Genomic DNA, 21,989 nt, shown 5'->3' with positions numbered 1-21,989 from the left:
TCCCGTAAATTTTCTTTCAGTGGAAAATGTTGAAATCATCATATGTAAAATTTCAAGTTATTATGTATTATAAAAAGAAATTACTCTTGGAGAGCACCAATGTCTACGTTCTCCCATCTAAAGAAAACAATCACTCACCGCATCTTGCTGATTTCTGTGTCTTTAAACCAACAATTTTTTTAATCCAATCTGGTACTTGCCCTTCTATTCCGCGAGTCTCCATTTAGTTAACCCGCCTTTAATGTGGTATTTCGTCAAATCTGTTCTCCAAATCCATACAGACAATATCCACTGTGTTCCCTTCATTAATCTTCTTTGTTATTTCAGCAATTAGATCTTTTAGAAATTTGCACTGGTTCTTCTTAATTAGAATAAACTTTTCCAAGTCCTTATTGGTTATTTTTTAACTCCCTGATGTTTGTATCTAAAACCTTAAACACCACTGATGTTAAATTCACTAAATTGTAGTTGTTAAAAGAAAATCCCCACATGTGATGAAGGTATCATGGGTAAAGACAGAATTTGTTATTCATTACTATTTACCCTTGAACAGAATGGTTTGTTAGGCCATTTCAGAGGACAGATTAGAGTCAACCATATTGCTGTGAAACTGGAGTTTTTTGTTAGCAAGTTGAGATTTCTTTCTCTCAAGGATATTAATGAACTAGAAGAGTTTTTATAGTTGATATGTTTTACGATTTTCATGCCTGAGACAAGTTTTCAATTCTAGCTTTTTAAATTTAAACTCCACCACCAGTGACTATGGTGGGATTTGAAACAAAACTTCCTTGCTGTTAGCCTGAGCCTTTAGATTTCAAGTCCAATGCCATTAACACAACACCAGTATCCTGCCCTTTGGTTACTTGGCTGTTCCTATAATGCATAAGAGAGTCCTTCTTACACTTCTATCATCTCAACTTTGATTTTTTTTGGTCAGATTTCTCTTCCTTAATAAACACTGATGCAAAATACTCATCAAGAATTGTAACCTTGCCCTTAGACCATAAGGCCATACAAAATAGGAAAAGAAATAGGCTATTTGCCCCTCAAACCTGGTCCTCAATTAATAGGATCATGACTGATCCACAATCTTCACATCTACTTTCCCCATTTTCTTCATATCCCTGACTCCCCTCCTGATTAAGAATCTATCTCACTCATCCTTACATATACAAAAGATCTCGGCTACCACAGCTTGCTGAGGCAAGGAGCTCCAAAGACTCACAACATTTTAAAGCTGCATTTCCATTATTGCCACTCACAACTATTTGTGGTGGTAGTTCAGCAACTTCACTCATCGATAAGTGGGAACTCAAGGATACCATTGCGATCTAGGGCAAGACTGTTTGTGGTAAGTGTTTGAAGTTGAAGTGGCTTTGATACAGAGTTTATAGGCAGGAGGCTGAATTGCAGACACTGCAATGCATCAGGGAGGGGAGTGTTACCTTGATTCCTTTTAACAGGAGACAGTTACACGTTCTAGAAAAGGGTATTCTAACATGGGCAGTGGTCAGAGATTGGAATATATGACTGCAAGTGAGGCAGGTAAATAGACCTAGAGGACAGGGATGTGTGCCTGTCATTCTGTGCAATCTTCCAATAGGTTTCAGGTTCTCTTTGCTTGGTTGAGGCAGGATGGGTATTGTGGGGTGGATAAGCAAAGTGACCATGGCACTGTTGCACAGAAAGTGATCCAAGCAGGTCAGCCTAAAGGAATGTCACGGTAACTGGGTGTGGGGGGTGGGGTGGAGGTTGGGAAGCAGAGTCAGGGACCTTGACACTGTCGCCTGCAGGAAGAAGCATCAGTCCAGATGGCTGTTATTTGCCCAGCGTCAGGGTTCAGGATATCTGCCCTGTGCTGGAGAAAAACTTGCAATGGATTAGGGAAGATCCAGTTGTTTTGGTCATGAAGGAGCCAATGACATTGGTAGAACTAGGAAAAGACTTCTTTGTAGCCACTACATTAAGAGGCAGAACACAAAGCTAATAATCTCCTATTAGTAATAATTAATAACATTTTTTTTAGAATTTGGATTTAGATCTACCATGGGTTCTGGCCGATGTGTAAGTTTAGTAGTTTAATAATTAACTTGTTAGTATTTCTGGGGTCATGATTTTAAAACAGTTTGTGTCAGACAGCAGCTAACTGGGAGCCCTTCTGAGTGATAAGGTGAGTTTTTTTCATAGTGAGTGTGTAATTGTTGCAGAGAGCAAACATTGAAAACAATTAATTTGCTTCTGGTTTGGAAGAATCGATAATTGATTATTTTTGACCTACAAAAAATCATGGATTGGAAAGTTTTGGTGTATAGTCTGCAGAAGATCTAGCTATGTTAAATGTAAGAAACCAAATTTAGGGAAAAAGGCTACCTCAGTGTAAGGGTTTCAGTTTGAAAACTCCAGACCACAGTATTTAGTCAGATGCCTGAATAAGTTCTTTAAAGGTAAGAAAATCTGTGCTCAGTTGCGTAGATAGGCTTGGAAGCTCTTAAAACCTGGAATTGAAAGAAATAGCAAAGTCAAACCTCTAGATATGATAAAGAAGTGAACTCCAAATGGTATTTGAGTACTCTGAGGGAGGCTGTTGGGAATAGTACAGTGGCATAGTGGTTGGCATTGCTGCCTCATAACACCAGGTCTCTGGGTTTGATTCTAGCCTTGTGTGATTGTCTGTGTTGAGTTTGTGTGTTTTCCCCATGTCTGTGTGGGTTTCCACTGGGTGCTCTGCTCCAAAGTTGTGCAGGTTAGGTGGACTGGCCATGCTAAATTGTCCATTGTATCCAGGGATGCGCAGACTAGGTGGACTAAAAATGGTAAAATGTGGGGTTACTGGGATAGGATGGGGGAGTGGTGAGTCTGGGTGGAATGCCCTTCAGAGAGTCAGTGAAGACTTGGTGGGCTGAGGTGCTTTTTCCACACAGAGGAAATTCTAACAGATGGGATTTTGTTTTGCCATATGTTTTGAAATATTTCAAGTTGTTATATGTAGATATCTTTTGCATTATAAACTTCAGTTTTATTATTAAAACCAAATCTGTAGCATTGTGTCCTCATATTTCAGTGAGAGCCCATCTCATTAAAGCCAGAGCAAAATAAATTAACATCAGTTAGGATCATAACAGTGGGAACAGGAAATCGAGAGAATCAAAATGTGGCTTGAGGCATGGTGCAAGTAGGAGGATTTCAGAGTTTTTAGAAAGTGAGATTAGTTTAAATGGAACCATTGGGATTGGAAAAACAGAAAACTTTTAAAAATGGAAATCTTGTCCCTCAGCAGGATTGGAGCAAATATCGTCCTTGGGTGGTTCTTAGTGCAGTTGGGGAGGGGATAAACAAGATTATCAGGTGGATGAATATTCATTTCAGGGAGTTTCATGGAGGTTACTGTCTGTGACCTTTATTGAGTTATCTCACTCAATTCTCTCCTGCATGCCTCATTATGTACACACCATACTCCGACAGTGTCACAGCATGTGCTATCTTGCACTCACCGGCAGCAGTATTACTCATAAGGCAAGACAGAAGTTCAGAGTCATGTAGTGACATACAAAAAAGCAAGGCAGGACAGAAATGTAATATGCATCCAAAAAGTTGCTAAGTGAGTGTCTACTGAGAGAACAAGATTACAGCCCTGAGATACACCCTGAGATATTCCATTAGATGAGATCGGTGCATGCAAAGTGGAGTGAAAGCAGCAGCATGACAATGAAAGATATTAGCAGTGTAATATTACCAGACTGTGTCAAAGACGTGCCATGATGAGGTGATGAGGCTGGTTCTTGTCTGAAGCAAAGCTCCATGGATGAAAGATGCAGGCAGTTGCTGCTACAAAATTCACCCTGAGACATTGAGGACTGTTATTAAAAGTGAACCCAAAGTCATTCAGGGGCTGGGAAGATTCTACCAAAAGATATGTTTTTGATATCAATATAGAAAGCAACTTCTGACTAATTGCTTGCTTCCTGCAGGATATCATCCTCTCCCTGGTATCTTTACCCTGACACTAGGGATCAACACACCACATGGGATCATTGCAAGAGCGACAGAAATGCTTTCTGTGTCACTAAATACAATAACTCCTGTTTCCCTCTCTTTTTCTTTCTTTGTTGTTTCTGCTCTTTGCTGTTTCTTCTTTGCCCTCCCCATCAGGTGAGTACTTCAAATTCTGCTCTTTTGAGAAGAAGGCATGCTCCTCATGCATGCTTCCATTTCTCAAACATGGTAGTATCTTGCACTAACAGGGATTAAGTTGGGGTTGCAGCCCAAAACCTTACCTCAGCTACCTCAGATTCACTTTAGTGCCAAATGTATCTGAGTAAATTTCCCCATAGTATGAAAAAGTTCACTTTTTTTTGTTTGCCTGTCCAGCCAACCATCCTCCTCGTCTAACCAAAGAAAAAGACTGTTTGGAGGGACAGTGAGGTAAGGCTTTTCTTTATTCTTCTGGAAATTGAGAGTAGGAGGAATGGAAGCTGGGGCACTTGCATGTTCCTCTTGCAGGATGTGGGAGGGAAGGGTCACTGCTGGTGTCCCCTCTGATTTCACCTGCGAGAAGTGCACCCAACTCCAGCTCCTCAAAAGCTGCGTTAGGGAACCGGAGCCAGAGCTGGATGAACTCTGGATCACTCGGGAGGCTGAGGGGGTGATAGAGAGGAGTTATAAGGAGGTGATCACATCCAAGGAACAGGAAAAAGGTAGCTGGGCGACTGTCAGGAAAGGGAAGGAGGATAGGCAGACAGTGCAGGGATCCCCTGTGGCAATTCCCCTCAAAAATAAGTATGCCATTCTGGATACTGTTGGGGGGGTTGGCCTACCAGGGGAAAGCCATAGCAGACAGGTCTCTGGCACTGAGCCTGGTCCTGTGGCAAAGAAGGGAAGTGGAGTAAAGAGGAGAACAATTTTAGTGGAGGATTCAATAGTAAGAGGCACACACAGGCGGTTTTGTGGACACGCACAAGACGAATGGATGGCATGTTGCCTCCTGGGTGCCAGGGTCCGTGACATCTCGGATCGTGTCTTCAAGATCCTTAAGGTGGAGAGTGAGCAACCAGCAGTCACGGTACACATCGGTACCAATGACATGGGTTGAAAAAGGACTGAGAATGTGAAAAACGAATACAGGGAGTTAGGTTGGAAGCTGAAGTCCAGGACAAAGAGGGTAGTTATCTCTGAATTACTACCAATGCCACATGATGACGAGGTAAGAAGTAGAGAGAGAGTGCAGCTAAACACGTGGCTACAGGGCTGGTGTAGGAGGGAGGGCTTCTGTTACGTGGATAATTGGAGCACATTCTGGGGAAATTGGGACCTGTACAGTAAGGATAGGTTGCACCTGAACTGGAAGGGCACAAATATCCTGGGAGGGAGGTTTGCTTGTGCTATACAGGATGGTTTAAACTAGATTGGCAGGGGGTGGGGAACTGGATTTGTAATTCAGAGGATGAGGGATTTCAGCTTTCCAACAGACACAACAGGGAGTGAGGTTGTTCATAAAGAAATGCGGCCAATGGAGCATAATTGTGGACACAGGGATGGTTTGACATGTGCATCCTTCACTGCTAGAATTATCAGAAATGAGGAGCATGAACTTAGAGAATGGGTGGGTACGTGGAACTACCACGTTGTGGTCATAACGGAGACTTGGGTAACTCAGGGAGAGGAATGGTTGTTGGAAGTTCCGGGATTTAGATGCTTTCAAAGAAATAGGGAGAGTGGAGAAAGAGGCGGGGGAGTGGCATTGCTACTCAGGGCTAGTATAGCAGCTACTGAAAGGCAGTTCAAGATTGATATGTCGACAGAGTCAGTTTGGTTTGAGGTCAGGAACAAGAAAGGAGCAGTCACTTTGTTGGGGCTTTTTTACAGACCCCCTAATAGTTGCAGAGAAGTGCAGAAGCAGTTTGGGAGGCAGATACTGGAAAGGTGCAGAAGTCACAGCATTGTAGTCATGGGTGACTTCAACTTTCCAAATATTGATTGGAAACATATTAGTTGTAATAGCTTAGATGAAGTGGATTTTGTCCAGTACGTTCAGGAAGGATTCCTGACACAGTATGTAGATAGACCAACACGAGGAGAGGCCACTTTGGATTTGGTGCTTGGCAATGAACCAGGCCAAGTGTTAGACCTATTGGTAGGAGGCTATTTTGGCAGTGACAATCATAACTCTGTTACTTTTACAATGGTCATGGAAAAGGATAGGTACATACAGCAGGGTTAGGTTGATAATTGGGGGAAGGGTAATTATATTTCTGTTAGGCAAGAACTGGGTAACATAAAATGGGAACAGATGCTGTCAGGAAAGAGCACTGTTGAAATATGGAGATTGTTTAAGGAATGCATACTGCGTGTGCTCAATATGTTTGTCCCTAGCAGGCAGGGAAGATGCAGTTGAATAAGGGAGCCCTTGGTTCTCAAGAGAGGTCGAATGACTGGTCATTAAGAAGAAGGATGCTTATGTAAGGTTTAGGAAACTAGGAATCGCAAAAACTCTAGAGGGATACAAGTTATCCAGGAAGGAGCTGGAGAAAGAGCTTAGAAGAGCTACAAGTGGGCTTGAGAAAACCTTGGCAGATAGGATCAAGGAAAACTGCAAGGCTTTTTACACGTATGTGAGGAATAAGAGAATGACCAGAGAAAGGGTAGGGCTGATCATGGATTGTAAAGGGAATTTGTGCGCGGAGCCTAAAGAGATAGGAGAGGTCCTTAATGAATACTTTTCTTTGTTATTCACAACTGAGAGGGACCTAGTTGTAGAGGAGGACAGTGTGAATCAGGCTAGTAGGCTAGAGAAGGTCGATGTTAATAAGAAGGATATACTAGGAAGTTTGAGGAAGTTGAAGATAGATAAGTCCCCTGGGCCTGATGGGATTTATCCAAGGATTCTATGGGAAGCGAGGGAAGAGATCACAGGGACTTTGGCAATGATTTTTTTCATCCTCACTGTTCATGGGTAAAGTGCCAGAAGATTGGAGAGAGGCAAACATCATTCCCTTGTTCAAAAAAGGGAATAGGGATAACCCTGGAAATTTCAGGCCAGTTAGTCTTACATCAGTGGTGGGTAAATTACTGGAAAGGACTCTAAGAGATACGATTTATGATCACTTGGAAAGGCACAGTTTGATTTGTGATAGTCAGCATGGATTTGTCAGGGGTTGATCATGCCTCACAAACCTTATTGAATGCTTTGAAAAAGTGACCAAACACATGGATGATGGTCGAGCAGTGGATGTGGGATACATGGATTTAAGTAAGGTGTTTGATAAGATTCCCCATGGGTGGCTCATGCAGAAGGTAAGGAGGCATGGGATATGGGGAAATGTGGCAGATTGGATTCAGAATTGGCTGACCCTTAGAAGACAAAGGGTGGTAGTGGACAGTAAATATTCAACATGTTGCTCAGTTACGAGTGGTGTACCACAAGGATCTATTCTGGGTCCTCTTCTATTTGTGGTTTTTGTAAATGATTTGGATGAAGGAGTGGAAGAGTAGATTAGCAATTTCACGGACAATACAAAGGTGGGTCATGTTGTGGACAGTGCGGAGGGCTATTCTAGGTTACAAAGGGACATTGATAGGATGCAGAGCTGGGCTGAGAAGTGGCACATGGAGTTTAACCCTGAAAAATGTGAGCTGATTCATTTTGGAAGAACAAACTTGAGAGGAGAATACAGAGTTAACAGAAAGATTTTTGGCAATGTGGAAGAATAGAGGGATCTTGGGGTTCATGTTCACAGTTCCCTGAAAGCTGCCACCCAGATAGATAGAGTTGGTAAGAAGGCGTATGGCATTTTAGCTTTCATTAATAGAGGGATTGAGTTCAAGGGCCATGAAGTTATGCTCCAGCTAGACAAAAGCCTGGTTCGGCCACATCTGGAGTATTGTGTCCATTTCTGGTCGCCTCATTACAGGAAAGATATGGAGGCATTGGAAAAGGTGCAGAGGAGATTTACCAGGATGTTGCCTGAAAGGGAGGGAAGGTCTTACGAAGTAAGGTTGAGAGAGCTAGGGCTTTTCTCTTTAGAGTAATGAAGGATGAGAGGTGACTTGATAAAGGTGTACAAAATGATGAGAGGTATAGATAGAGTGGACAGCCAGAGACTTTCTCCGAGGGTAGAGGTAGTTATTACATGGGGGCATAGTTTTGAAGTGAGTGGAGGTAGATATAGGGGAAACATCAGAGGTAGGTTCTTTACTCAGAGAGTGGTAGGGGCGTGGAATGCATTGCCAGAGAGGGTAGTGGAGTCGGCCTCATTAGGGGCATTTAAGTGGCTATTAGATAGGCATATGGATGATAGTATAAGGTAGGGGTGGAGGTTAGACAGACCTTGGGTTTAGGGTAACAGTTTGGTGCGACATTGTGGGCCAAGGGGCCTGGACTGTGCTGTACTGATCTATGTTCTATGTTCTATAAATATCTGTATTGTTTCCTTCATTTGCTATCTATTGTTACCGTTATACCAACATTGAAATCTGTGTCTAAATTCGTTATTTTCTCCTTATGCTGTTGCATAACAAAAACACACATCAGTTGACATTACTGGTTACTTCCTCTTTGATGCAATTTGTAATGATAAAGACTCTCAACTTCCTCTAATTGAGCAGTTCCTCTCTGTTGTAGGGTGTATGATGAACTAAACTGTTTTCCTGCAACGGAAGGTAAGCATTTTTCTTTGAGCTTCATAAAATATTAAATCACTTAGCAAAACATTAAATGACTTTGCAGTTATCAACTGAAATGTTCAGAGATATTGAACAAGACAAATTATTTTATTGTAAGCATAGGACTGTGACAACCATTAAATATCCAGTGAAGGATAGTCAAGTGCATCATAATGGTAATTCTTAATATTTGCTGTATAAATGAACAATGAACTTTTAGTACTATAACAATTAGTAACTGCAATTTATCTATTCTAATGCACTTTGAGTACTGAACTAAACATGATGAGTTATCTCTCCTCGAAATCCATGGCAAAAGCTGCACCCTGCTCAGCTATAAAAATAAAGGGTAATACAGCTGCCCTCTCATTAGAGGGAGGCAATTGGTGGTGGTTCAGCTAATTCAGGCCACGGGAGAGATTGAGAAGGAAAGTCTAGCGCGGTAACCTCAGTACAAGAATCGAACCCACGCTGTTGGCATCGCTGTATTATAAATGACTTGTCCAGCCAACTGAGCAAGAAGAGACTGTTGATATATAAGATGCTTAATATTTTTGAGAAAATAGAAATGCAAGCCTTGTTATACATTTATTGTATGATTGTTTGCAGTATTCATATTTATATTTGATGGGAGGGTTTTTAATGTAAGGAATCTGTTTTGCAGCTTGCTTATCTATCAGTAATTGTTCTATTCTCATTTAGATGGTAATTATTTTGATGCCAAATCCTCCCAACTGCACTGTTACCAAATAGTGGATCCGTTTTATGTTGGGATTGAGGTGAGGTGCTTCAATCTTCCAACTCCAGAATAGGGACAAATGTCATCATCTGAATTAATTTGCAAAAAACTACTGATCTTCTTTCAATCCAATTAAGTTCAGGATGCAGAGTATAGGTGTGGCATTTGTGCAAGACTGACCTTTAAATAAATTGGAACATACTGTATTTTCCAAAACAATTATTTTAATGAGTTTTGCCATTAACACACAAATTACAAATTTAAGTTTTCTAAAATAATTTTTAAAACTACTGTCATAAATATTATAAATTCATTTGCATTTCATGGATCATAATTTTTAAAATGTGCTTTTATATCTCATTTTGTGGTCAGCATTTGGCTGCTTGTTGAACAATTGGCAAATACGAGGTTGAGAAATATTATGTGACACATTTGGTCTTTTGTACAGGAATTTGTCCTACTTTTATATCGTGGAGCCCTTTAATTGTTATTCTAAAATTAAACTAGGTGTTTAAAACATGTTGAAGGACCATGTTAAGAAATCAGTTAACAATGATCAACATAGTCATGGGATCCTGTCCTACTTAAGATTCTGTCAGGACACTGACAGTTAAATTTGAAAAGCTGCTTTCATTTAAGTAAAATATCTTGGAGGCAGAAGGACTAAGAGTATTGCCTAACTCAGTGGAAAGTATTATCAAATCCATCCACAGCTTGTTTCATTTCTTATATTTACCTGAGGGTCACTGTCAGTCTTCACTGCGGTAAGTTGCCTTTGCAGGTTTAACTTTTGAATAAGTTGATAAAATCCATAGATCAATTTTTATCAGTCCTCGGAGCTCTGAAAATGTGCTGAAGGTGCTGAAATTATCCTAATTCCAGATCCTTAACTTTGCTACCTAAACAGAAGCAAATAACTTTAATGAAATATTTCTCTTAAAAAATGAGATGTTGGCTTTGCTAGTGGGAGCAGCAGTTGCCCTCAAGAAGTTGGCGCTGAGCTGCCTTCATAAACTGATGCATCCATTTGGTGTAGGTACATACACGATGCCATTAGCAAATAAAATAAATTATGAGCTTCTGAAGGCAGATCACTGGATCTGAAATGTTAACTCTGTTTTGTCTCCACAAGATGCTGCCAGACCTGCTGAGTTTTTCCAGCATTTTCTGTTTTTGTAGCTTATGAGAGGTCGCCAGTTGGGAGTCAGATCAATGTTACAACATGATGAGCAAGCTGTGTGATATGCTGCTGGGCCTGCTGTGTTCATCCAGCTCCACACTTTGTTATCTCGGATTCTCCAGCATCTGCAGTTCCCATTATCTCTGATATAAACAGTTATTTATAAGTTTAGTCATCACGTATTTTGACGTGTGTAAATTACCAAAAAGAACTACTTTTAATTTGGCTGCTAATGAAGAAACCTCACAGGCAACTAAAGACGGAAAAAATGATTTAAACTTTATTGCACATAGCAACCACAATAAAACCCCTCAAAGTAAGCAAGGTAAGCCTCACAACTGAATCTAGGCCCAAAACATCAGCTTTTGTGCTCCTGAGATGCTGCTTGGCTTGCTGTCTTCATCCAGCTTCACACTTTGTTATCTTGAATTCTCCAGCATCTGCAGTTCCCATTATCTCTGATTACAATTTTCTCTTCTCTCAACTTAGCTATTACCTGATTAACAATGGTATTTAGCTACAATTCCAAGTAACAGTGTCTGTTTCTGAATGTGTCCAGGTTTCCATCCTGTCTAGTGTTGTTCCTTGAAATTCTGATGCAGAAGGCTCCTGGAGTTGAATTTTTATACAATTTTCTCTTTCTCAAGCTTGTGATGTAACGTTATTGATGATCCTTTAGATCTTTCATCAAAATTATTAACTAAATAGCGTTCCTGTTCATTGTTCATTTTAGCACTGACTGTCTGTTTGAAAACAATTTTTCCTTCAATTAACCCCTTTGCCTCAGGGCATCCCTTCTGCATGCAGTCTTAATTGCCCATTTGGTTTGAGGCAGCAGATTACCAAGCAATGTTAGTTTCTATCTCCCAGGAAACAACTTGTTTTACGTTGCTTTGACTCCTTCTTCCCAGGGATAGTTGATTAGCATATTGTTTTTAATTCCTTTATAACAGTTTTTGCTTGTCCCTTAACAGATTATTCCAGAAAAAAAATTATTGCTGATTTTCTCAATTCATGAACCGTTATTAAAGTTCTGAAGTATACAGTATCGTATTGTTGACACCTAGATCTGTTTTACCAAAACCTCTCACGACTCCACGGTTGATAAATTATCACTCTATTTATCCGACATTCAGTACTGGATGAACAATCTGAGATAACAAAGTGTAGACCTGGATGAACACAGCAGGCCAAGCAGCATCAGATAGCAGGAAGGCTGATGTTTCGGGCCTAGGCCCTTCTTCAGAAATGGGGGAGGGGAATGGGGTTCTGAAATAAATATGGAGAGGGGGGAGGCAGATAGAAAATGGATAGAGGAGAAGATAGTTGGAGAGGAGACAGACAGGTCAAAGAGATGGGAGTGGGATAGGTGGGAGGAAGAACAGGTTAGGGAGGCGGGGATGAGCTGGGCTGGTTTTGGGATGTGGTAGTGGGAGGGGAGATTTTGAAGCTTGTGAAATCCACATTCATCCATTTTTGGCAAGACCCTTCCCATTAAAGTCCAAAATAGTAACTCCCTTCCATAAATGGCTAACAAAGTTTGGAGCTGGATGAACATAGCAGGCCAAGCAGCATCTTTGTTATCTCGGATTCGCCAGCATCTGCAGTTCCAATTGTCTTGGATACCATTGGCCTGCAGGGTTCCCAAGCAGAATGTGAGTTGCTGTTCCTACCCACATTTTCTATCCGCCTCCCACGCTCTCCCTATTTATTTTAGAACTCCCCTTCCCCTCCCCCATTTCTGAAGAAGGGTCTAGCCCCGAAACGTCAGCCTTCCTGCTCCTCTGATGCTGCTTGGCCTGCTGTGTTCATCCAGTTCTACACCCTGTTATCTCAGATTCTACAGCATCTGCACTTCCTATTATCTCTGGATGAACAATCCTCTGATTAAATATTGAAGAATGCAGCATTTGTTTTTACAGCCTGCTCCAAATTCCTTTCCCTAGCCCCTGACTCCAGGTATCAGTCTGAAATTTAGCAAGTCTTTTCTTAACTATGGTGTCACATTTGATCCTGAGATCTATTTCTAGTTTTATTTTAATGCCATTCCTGAAATCACTTATTTTCATCTCCGTATCACCAAATTCACCACTGCCTCAGCTCTCTTGCTGCTGCAACTCTTGTTCATGCCTTGGTTGCTTGGCTTCTGGTTGAACAATGTCTCAATTTTAAAATTCTTATCCTTGCTCTCAAGTCTCTCCATGGCCTTGCCTCACTTAGTCCCTGTAATTTTCTCCAGACCATAATCCTCTGAATATCCCCTCTCTTCTAATTCTGTCGTCTCAAGCATCTGTAATTCTAATTACTTCACCATTGTTGGCTCTGCTTTCCATTGACTAGCTCCATTTTTGGCAAGACCCTTCCCATAATAGTCCAAAATAGTAACTCCCTTCCATAATTGATTTGGTTTCTTCAGTACAGGCTAAAGGACCTGTACTGTTCTATGTTTATTCATTCAGAGGATGAGAGTGCCACCAGCTTAGCTGCATTTATTGCACATCCCTAATTGCCCAGAGGGCAGTTAAGAGTCAACCACATTGCTATGGGTCTGGAGTCACATGTGAGCCAGAGCAGGTAATTCCAGATATTTACTGAATTCAAATTCCATCATCTGCCATGGCAGGATTCAAACCCGGATCCCCGGAATATTGTCTGGGTCTCTGGATTAATAGTCCAGCGATAATACCACAAGGCCATTGCCTCCCCATGCCTTGGTGCAGTGCCTTAGAACATTTCATTACCTTAAAGGCACCAGATAGATATGAGTCACTGTTGTTGTAGGTCATGAGTACATTTTTCTCAATTCTTCAATCACTGAACTAGGAAGCATGTTGTTGAAGTAACATACTTCAGAATTTTGTTTTTAGTCACAGAGCTAGAGGCACTCTATGTAATTTTAAATAATGTGACATCAGAATTCCTTCATTGCAATTTAAAGAATTGGGCTATCAAAATAGATGTGCACACAGATCTTTCAAGAAAACAATGTTTGGTTAAGAGATTTTAAATTCAGTGACAGAGCAAGTTTGGAAATTAAAGATCATTTAGCTGAAAATTCTACAGTACTACCATCAGAGGGGACTTTCTAATGATATGGAACAAGAAAATGTGATGTTGGGTGAAAATAGAAATAGCAGAAACACTGACTAGTATGTTGCTAAAAATGACATTACTTTCGCTGTTGACACAGCAATCAATGCCGGAAAGCAGAGGTTCCATTGCATATTGTCCCATTTCGTAGCATTTCCTATTTCATTTAGAAAGCTTGGCTGCACACCCCTCAGAAGTTAGGAGTTAGTCTTCAGTTTCCACCAATGATGTACTGAGGCAAACTGCTCAAATCGATGTAAAGCATCATAGTACAATTCGTAGAAAAGTGAAAACTTCACTGGGTGTACTGGCCAATATTCCTCTCTCAACTATTTGCAAGGTAACTGTTACCTACCTGTATAACACAAGTAAATGAATTGACTTGTGACATAATTGTTTTATAACATTTCTAAGAAATATGATAAGTTTCTACATAAATGTAATATTTCCTTTTTTAATCAACTAGAAAAGGAGAGTGGGTGAAAAGATATAATTTCTCCTTAGCAAAAAATGCTTATTATGAAGTTGAGCTTCACTTTCAACAAAATAAGGAATCATTTCACAGCAAATAGAACTCTATTAGCCTGCACCACGATAAAGGCAATTTGGCCATTGACCATATGAATCATCATGATTACCATACATTTCAGTTCTGAAAAATCTCATTGGCTAGTTTGGCCAAGACCAAAAGTCCATGTGCACCTTCATAATAAATTATCACGAATAGGCACCACTTCATTGCTCTGTATAAAACAGTAGTTAAATAAAATTATAACATCAGAATAAACTTGTCTTATTTCCTTTTCGAGATAGTGGGAACTGCTGATGCAGGAGAATCTGAGATAACAAGGTGTAGAGCTGGATGAACACAGCAGGCCAAGCAGCATCATAGGAGCAGGAAGGCTGACGTTTTGGGCCTAGACCCTACATCAGACTTTACAACTAACACGCATTGTCTGACCTAAAATGTCACCTCTTCTTTAGACTGATAAAGCCTTTTGTTCTCTCAGGGTCTTGATTGAAAGGAATTCAGGGATATACATATGCATATTAACCAATTAAAACCTTCTAATTAATGAAGGATTTAACAATATCTTTGGTTTGTTTAATACATCCTCATCAATGGTGTGACCCTTTCATCTTTTACTTATGAATTCTATGTCTGCTAATGTCTTATTAACTACCACTTTACTTACTACTGAAGAAGGGGCGAGGATCTGAAAGCTTGTGTTTTCAAATAAACCTGTTGGACTATAACTTGGTGTCATGTGTTTGGCAATAAAGCTCAGCAAGTTTACTTTCAGCATAGTAAGGCATTAAGCATGGCAATCAAGACCTTCTGTTCTTTAAAAAAACACAAAAACTGAAAAAAAAACTACTGATCTTGGAAGTCTAAAGCAAAAACAAGAATTAGGGGTGGCACGGTGGCTCAGTGGTTAGCAGTACAGGCTCACAGCACCAGGGACCTGGGTTCAATTCCAACCTCAGGTGACTGTCTGTGTGGAGTTTGCACATTCTCCCTGTGTCTGTGTGGGTTTCCTCCCACAGTCCAAAGATGTGCAGGCTTGGTGGATCGGCCATGCGAAATTGCCCATAGTGTTCAGGGGTTTGTGGGTTATAGGGGAATGGGTCTGGGTGGGATGCTCCAAGGGGCAGCGTGGACTTGTTGGGCCAAAGGGCCTGTTTCCACACTGTAGGGAATCTAATTGTTAAAGAAAAACTCACCAGGTCTGACAGCAGCTGTGGAGAGAAGGCAGAGATAACATTTCATGTCCAGTTATCCTTCTTCAGAGGAACCACTTGCAAACCTGTGACTATGTGGATAGCAGTTTACATAGAGAAAGTGCTGTTTTATATCCCTTCTTATACATTCTTCTCTTTTCCTTCTTTCCTTCTGCTGGACTGTTCTGTGCCGGACAATAGTGCCACAAGCATTGACAGCCATTCAAGGGTTTGTGTATAAAATAGGTATCAGTCTAGATTGAAAATGTTGTTAGACTATTCAAATGTAAAGGGCAACTTATCGAAGCCAGATCTCATTTTCATCTAATTCTAGAATAAATCACAACATAGAAATCCTGGTTGTCTTTTCTCCTCTCGGACCGAGGGCTGATGTAACCACTTGCAGGTATCATTCTACAATATTAGTTGAAATTAGTCAACTAGGCACAGACCAGATGTAAAGCATGAGATGTGTTTCTCCTTGCAACTAATTGTTCTCTTCAGTCACGCATTTACCCACTGGGACAGCTTGATTGTTTTTTTTCTGACAACTTCAACATGAAGGCTGGGCAAAATGGAAGAACAATGTACAGTTTGTAAACTCCAGAGATTTGGAAACAAAATTTTAACTGAAACTTCAGCTGGAGGATTATGGAAATCTTAGTGCCATCTTTCATATGGGATAAATAAAAGATTCGATGCCCCACCATTTTGAAGAAGAAGGAAATACAATACAATATTTATCCTTCAACCAATTCATAAAAATAATTATCTGTACATTATTACATTGCTATTGTGCAAATATGCTGTTGTGCTTGTTAAACTACAACAGCAACTACATTCCAAGAAAAAGGATTTCATTTATAAAGCACTTTTGTTCAAACTGCAACATAATACTAATCTTCCTAATATTGTAGATGACTTGGCCGTTACCTTCAATCATCATCTGGGAGGTTATTTAGTTCCCCAACAGTACTTTCACTTCTTTTGTTGTCTTATTTTATGCCCAAGTCCCAGTATCTGTGGCATTTTGTTTTTCTTTTAGAACACTGTCTTGAAGAGAATTAGTTTTCAGCTTGCAGTACTACATTTGCATTTTACCTGTGCTTTTATTTCTTTCAGGTATGTTAAGTGAAGGCTTCATCTGTGCATTTCCTTACTGGAATGAAATTGAAAATGAAAACAAGATGGGACAGAACAAGCAGAAGCGACAAAAACCTTCAGAGGATAACATGGTTCAAGAGTTGACTTCTGTCAGTAATTTTCGGAATTCGTCTCAGGCTGATGTTCCTAATGGGGCTCTGTCACTTCTTCAAAAGTGCAAGTCTATTTGCAGACCTTTCAGATTGAGTGCAAAGGAAAAAATAACAACGCCATTGGTACAGCCCTCCCACGCCACATCAATCACAAGGCAAAAGTCCCTTGTTGTTGATATTCCAGGAAGCTCCAGTATGAATAAGGAAACCTATTTGGTTCCCTCGTGTTGTAAAAGCATCTGTGATAATTACAATGACCTGCAGATTGCAGGAGATCAAGTGCTGCCAATTAGTTTGGAACCATCTGGCCTGACACTTGAGGGAAGCTACAATGCAAATATCGTCCCGTTCTTGTATTCATCAGAGATTACACTGCCAATGGAGTCCCCCAAACTATCAGCAGAGTTCCCAAACAAGCCAGCCAACAGCGATACATCCTGCTGGCGAGTTTGCAGTGCCAGAGACAAAAGCATCATTCAGCATTCTCAGCCACTTACCAATTCAGAACTCAATGACTATCTTGAGCAGAAAGTTCTGGAACTGTACAAGCAATATATGATGGACAGCATGGTGAGCAATGCATCCCCAACAAAAATCATGGAATCAGAACTCGTCATGAATAATGTCGATCAGATTAGCATGATACTTTCACGAGAACAGAATATGGAAACTACAAAGGCGAAGGACATGGTTATCAGTTGCCTGTTACGTGTTGCGAGTGAGATACAATCGAATGAACTCAGTACACCAAATTTACAGATATCTGCTTGAAAGAGAAAACGGTTTTTTAAAAGGTTATCTGCATTTTAAGTATAACTTATTAAAAATTAGTTAATTTTGACTAGTTTTGCCACATCCATGATTTCACAGGCAGCAGAATAGGACAGAGAAAGCATTGAGACAGTGAGTCATAGAATCATAGAAAATAGGAGCAGGAATAGATCATTTAGCCTTTTTAGCCTCCTCCACCATTCACTATGATCATGAATGATCACCCAACTCAGTCCCCTGTTTCTGTTTTCTCCACATAGCCTATGATCCCTTTAGCCTTGTCTAACACCTTCCTAAAAATATTCAATGCTGTGGCCTCAACTTTCTTTGGCAGAGAATTACAGAAGTTCACCACTCTCTGTGTGAAGAAGTTTCTCCTCATCTCAGTCATAAATGGCCCACAACATATCCTTCAACAGTGGTAATGGGAACTGCAGATGCTGGAAAATCCAAGATAATGAAAATCGTTTTGTGTTAATAGTTCAAATGTTGTCAAATATTTTATGTTAAACAACAATTTAAGTCTTATTGTAGCCTTGTTAAATCGTGTAGTCAGCATAATACTCTACTTTGGACTGGATGGTTAACTACTAAAGCATTTTTGGATTGTTTTATTTCTATTCAAGCTTTAAAATTAAGCCATTGATTTATTCTTATCTTTATATATTAAGTCCTACATTTCTGTTTTGATTTTAACAGAGCTAGTATTATTTGATATTAGTTTTATTGTTTTGTTACTGCAAAAACATTTTCCATTTCAGTACTTCTGCTGAAATATTTTCTTTAACTGCATGTTCCGGGAAGCAAGTTTTAAATTACTGTTTGTGAGGAATGGTTAATGCAATTCACCTTTCAGACCTGGATTTCAAACATTAACTTCATTTTGAACATGTGACAGCTATGATGTTGGGGCAAGCCAAAGAAGCTTTAGCTGTTGCTCAAGTTCTTCAACTGCATACCTTCACACTCATCTATTTTTCCCGCTAAGTTTCAGTTAGATTGCCACAATACATTTTTTTTTACTTGGAGCTTCATTTCCTGGCCTGAACTTCCATTACAGGCCTTTTTAGAATTTCAGAGCCTACCTTCTCAGGAAGGCTTACAGCACAGCACATGATCACTGCTGGAACCTAATTCACACCCCTTTTTTGAAACTGTATCTGCCTTATTGTGAATCTAAATGTCCAAAGTCTCTATGTCAATGAGAAAGGCTAAGAGGTGACCTTATAGATGTTTATAAATCAGGGAATGTGGATAGAGAGAATAACAAGGTCTTGTCCGAGGGTGGGGGAAGTCCAAAACTAGAGGGCATCGGGTTAAGTCAACAGGGGGAAGATTTTAAAATGTCTTGAGGAGTAACGTTTTCATGCAGTGATGTGTGAATGGACTGAGCTGCCAGAGGAGTGGTGGTGGCAGGTATGATTAAAACACTGGGAAGGGTAAATTAATAGGAAATGGGGAAAGCGATGTGGGCCAAATGCTAGCAAATGGCATTATGTGAGATTGGGATGTCTGGTCAGCCAGGACAAGTTAGACGAAGGGTCTGTTTCCATGCTGTATGATTCTATGATTCTGAGTTCGAAAGAAAAGTCAATCTGATTTCTCTCCACAGATGCTTTGAGACCTGCTGAGCTTTTCCAGCAATTTCTGAATTTGATTTTGATTTCCAGCATCTGCTGTTCTTTCAGATTTTATTGAGAAAGAAAATGTGTTAGGTATGTAGGTGATGGAAAAGAGTGGCAAATGGTTGGGAGAGGAGATAGGGAGTAAAAGTGTGGCTGAGAGGAAGGAAGCCAGGTGGGTCAGTGAGTGGCACGAAAGTAAAACAATGAACCATGGACGCTGAAGATCTGAAAAAAGAAACAGAAGTTACTAGAGAAACTCAGCTACATCTGCAGAGGGAAAGCAAAGTGATAATGAAGATGGGTTACAGGACTCAATAGTTTAACTCTTCTTTCTCTCCACAGATGCTACCAGACCTGCTGAGCTTCTCCAACAATTTTGGTTTAGGGTCAATGAGGGGGCGGGTGGCAAGCAAGTGGCTGAGAGGGTAGGTTGCATGTCCAGGAGAATAGCTTTGGCCATGTGTGGAGGTTTGGTAGGGCAGTTAATGTAGAGTGTAATAGTATAATTAATCAGAAGTTACAGCAGGTTTAAAGCCATCTCACCCTTCTTGGGCAAGTATTGATAACATGTCAAAACTGTCTAAAGTCACCAAATCTAACTGGGAGTTGGAACATTTTCAGAGCATTCTAGATGTAGGACAATTGCTTACCGGAAGTTTAAACTTCTTGGGCAAATATCTCACAGTTAGTTCATGGGGACGTTTGTGGGGTCTTGTGGCATATCTGTCAGGCAATATCCAATTTCCTATTACCTGGAAACCAGAAGATCTGGATCAATGTTTCAAATTGTTTTGGGAGACTTGTTTCCTGGTCTCACAGTCACTTTAATTCCAGTTGAAATAAAGTCTTCGTATTATTTTCAAGGTCAATGGAAAATAAACACTGGTTCAGTGAGATTTTAGCTGGCAATTCACTATGAGTCTGTTTACCTCTTCTGGCATAAACAAACCTGTTACATTTTTAAAAAAGTGTTTTTAAGCATGTGAAAAGAATGATGTTTCCCCTATCTGTCAGCTTGCACATCACACGAAAGAAACACTGTGGTTCATCCAGCCATATATTGTCTGCATAGTTCTAGACAGTATCTGCTTAAAATAGAGAAGGTATATTCCTTTTTTATTATGTTAGCTTCCTTCTTGTCAATGTTACTAAGATATTAATAATGAAAATTGAACTTCTATTTCTTGCTGATAGATTCCCATTCTGTGAGTTTTGACCCTTATCTGTCCTTATAACAGATGTTATGTATGTGTTTAGAGTTTATACAATAGAGACACATTACATGGTGTGAGAATAAATGTGTGCAATTAGTTTCAAGTCAAAATTACAATACAGTATAATGAAGGCACAGAGTCAGAAGGCTTTCAGAATACATTCTTTAAGAATGAGGTAAGAGGATTGCATGACTGTTACTGATTTATTGTGCAAGTGGTTTAGTTTATGTTACTGTTAGAAACTTACAAGTAGCAGATTATTCTGTGCCACATGGTTGAAGATTTGTTTTCTTAATATCACTATGAAATCTATTCTAACTGATGGAAAACCAAATCTTTGCTACAAAGAAGTCCTGAATGGAAGAAAGGTAACAAAGCAAGAATGGTCGGAGGGCATCCATGGTCAGCATAAGATTACTCACTTAATCTACTCTGTCTGATACAAATGACCATACTTATTTCAAGATTTATATATAAAAAAAAGGAAGTCAACTGTACTTAAAGTGTAAAAATAACCCATACTTTGTACAAATAAGAAAATGAAATCACTATTGTCTTCATTACTGGAGAACATCATGATCCAAAATTGTGTTCAGAATTTGTAAGGATTTTTAAAAATATTTAAATTTTACCCACTTTAAAGGTACTTTATGAGAGAGAAGCTTATAACAGTTTTATAATTGAAAATATTTGAAGTAATTGTACAGTTCTAAGATAAATAAATGTTAATAGTTAGAATTTTAGAACATGAAATTATGTTTTCATTATGATAACATCTTTGATCGATAAAAGTTCAGGAAAGTTTAGATGTATTTGGGCAGATATAATTTCATTTATTTTTCAGCAGTACACCCATAGAGGGGATTGCAGGGCATTTCTTAACATGTTTTAACATTGAATAGGATTGTCTTGATACAGCTTTTTCTCAAAGCATGACTCCACCATAACTACCTTTAAGCCAAATATACAATTAATTGGAGTTGCTAAAACCAACAGTCTAGCTTCATTTGAAACAATTCTCTTCCTATGTGCTGGTCTGAGAGGACTAGTAATTTTAAATTTGGCTCGATTACAGCACAAAATCTGTCCTTTGCATTTCAGGCGCATTAGTATGGGTCTCACATGATGTCAAGGCAATTTTAATTCACTTGCTGCAGACCAGAATTAGTAATATTATCCGTGAAATGTAGGTACAATGTTTGCCCAGAACATTGAGAAGAACATGTTACTTTCTCCTTTGAGCACTGCAATGTGACCTCTAGCATCAACATCATGAGTAAGGTGGAGTTCTGGTGTAATATCCCTGTTAAAGGACAGCAATTCAAAAGCTGCATCACTCTCACATATCTACATTGATCTGACAGCATTTCTTTGGGAAAATAATATCTTGTAAAAATAATTGGACTAACATTTCTGCTAACATTTTCACCATTTTCCTCAAAGGCATTGCACCAGGAAAACTTGTCCACACATCTGTAATTATTAAAATATACAAATTCCCATTCATGGTTTTAGTAAGGAGTCCTACAAAATGTATTAAGACCCTGATAAAAAGTTAGTTAAAAGTTGATATCAGAAGGCACAAAATTTGCCTGAAAATTTGATCACATCTTTGTGAATATTGGCTAATAAAGATGTTTTAGTACTTCAGCCCATAGGGTCTTAATACATAAGTGACCTGTCAGTGGAATTTCATCAGCCACATGTAAAATTGTTATGATATTCAGCTGGACT

At 39.6% G+C, this 21,989-nt stretch overlaps 1 protein-coding gene across 3 annotated transcripts; it reads left to right on the top strand.

Annotated features, from left to right (window-relative positions):
• Positions 1 to 8,612: 8,612 nt before the first annotated feature.
• Positions 8,613 to 20,912, top strand: LOC125457244 (TLR adapter interacting with SLC15A4 on the lysosome). 3 transcript variants are annotated; one of them, XM_048541206.2, is made up of 3 exons: positions 8,614 to 8,655; positions 9,361 to 9,437; positions 16,512 to 20,912. In XM_048541206.2, exon 3 carries the CDS (start codon positions 16,514 to 16,516, stop codon positions 17,414 to 17,416), a length of 903 nt encoding a protein of 300 aa, XP_048397163.1. In that variant the 5' UTR covers positions 8,614 to 8,655; positions 9,361 to 9,437; positions 16,512 to 16,513; the 3' UTR covers positions 17,417 to 20,912. The 3 variants fall into 3 exon arrangements, with proteins under 3 accessions (XP_048397162.1, XP_048397163.1, XP_059506320.1); XM_048541205.2 differs by lacking the exon at positions 9,361 to 9,437 and having other exon boundaries at positions 8,613 to 8,655; XM_059650337.1 differs by lacking the exons at positions 8,614 to 8,655; positions 9,361 to 9,437 and adding an exon at positions 15,745 to 15,795.
• The last annotated feature ends 1,077 nt before the right edge of the window (positions 20,913 to 21,989 follow it).

This window comes from Stegostoma tigrinum, chromosome 12 (genome assembly GCF_030684315.1).
Source record: "Stegostoma tigrinum isolate sSteTig4 chromosome 12, sSteTig4.hap1, whole genome shotgun sequence".
Classification (NCBI taxonomy): domain Eukaryota; kingdom Metazoa; phylum Chordata; class Chondrichthyes; order Orectolobiformes; family Stegostomatidae; genus Stegostoma; species Stegostoma tigrinum.
Note: the sequence above shows the minus strand (reverse complement) of the source record. Positions and strands in the feature narration are given on the sequence as shown.

What these genes read in the sequence shown, in the direction of transcription:
- LOC125457244 (XM_048541205.2), top strand. Translation starts at nt 16,514, where the DNA reads ATGTTAAGTGAAGGCTTCATCTGTGCATTTCCTTACTGGAATGAAATT.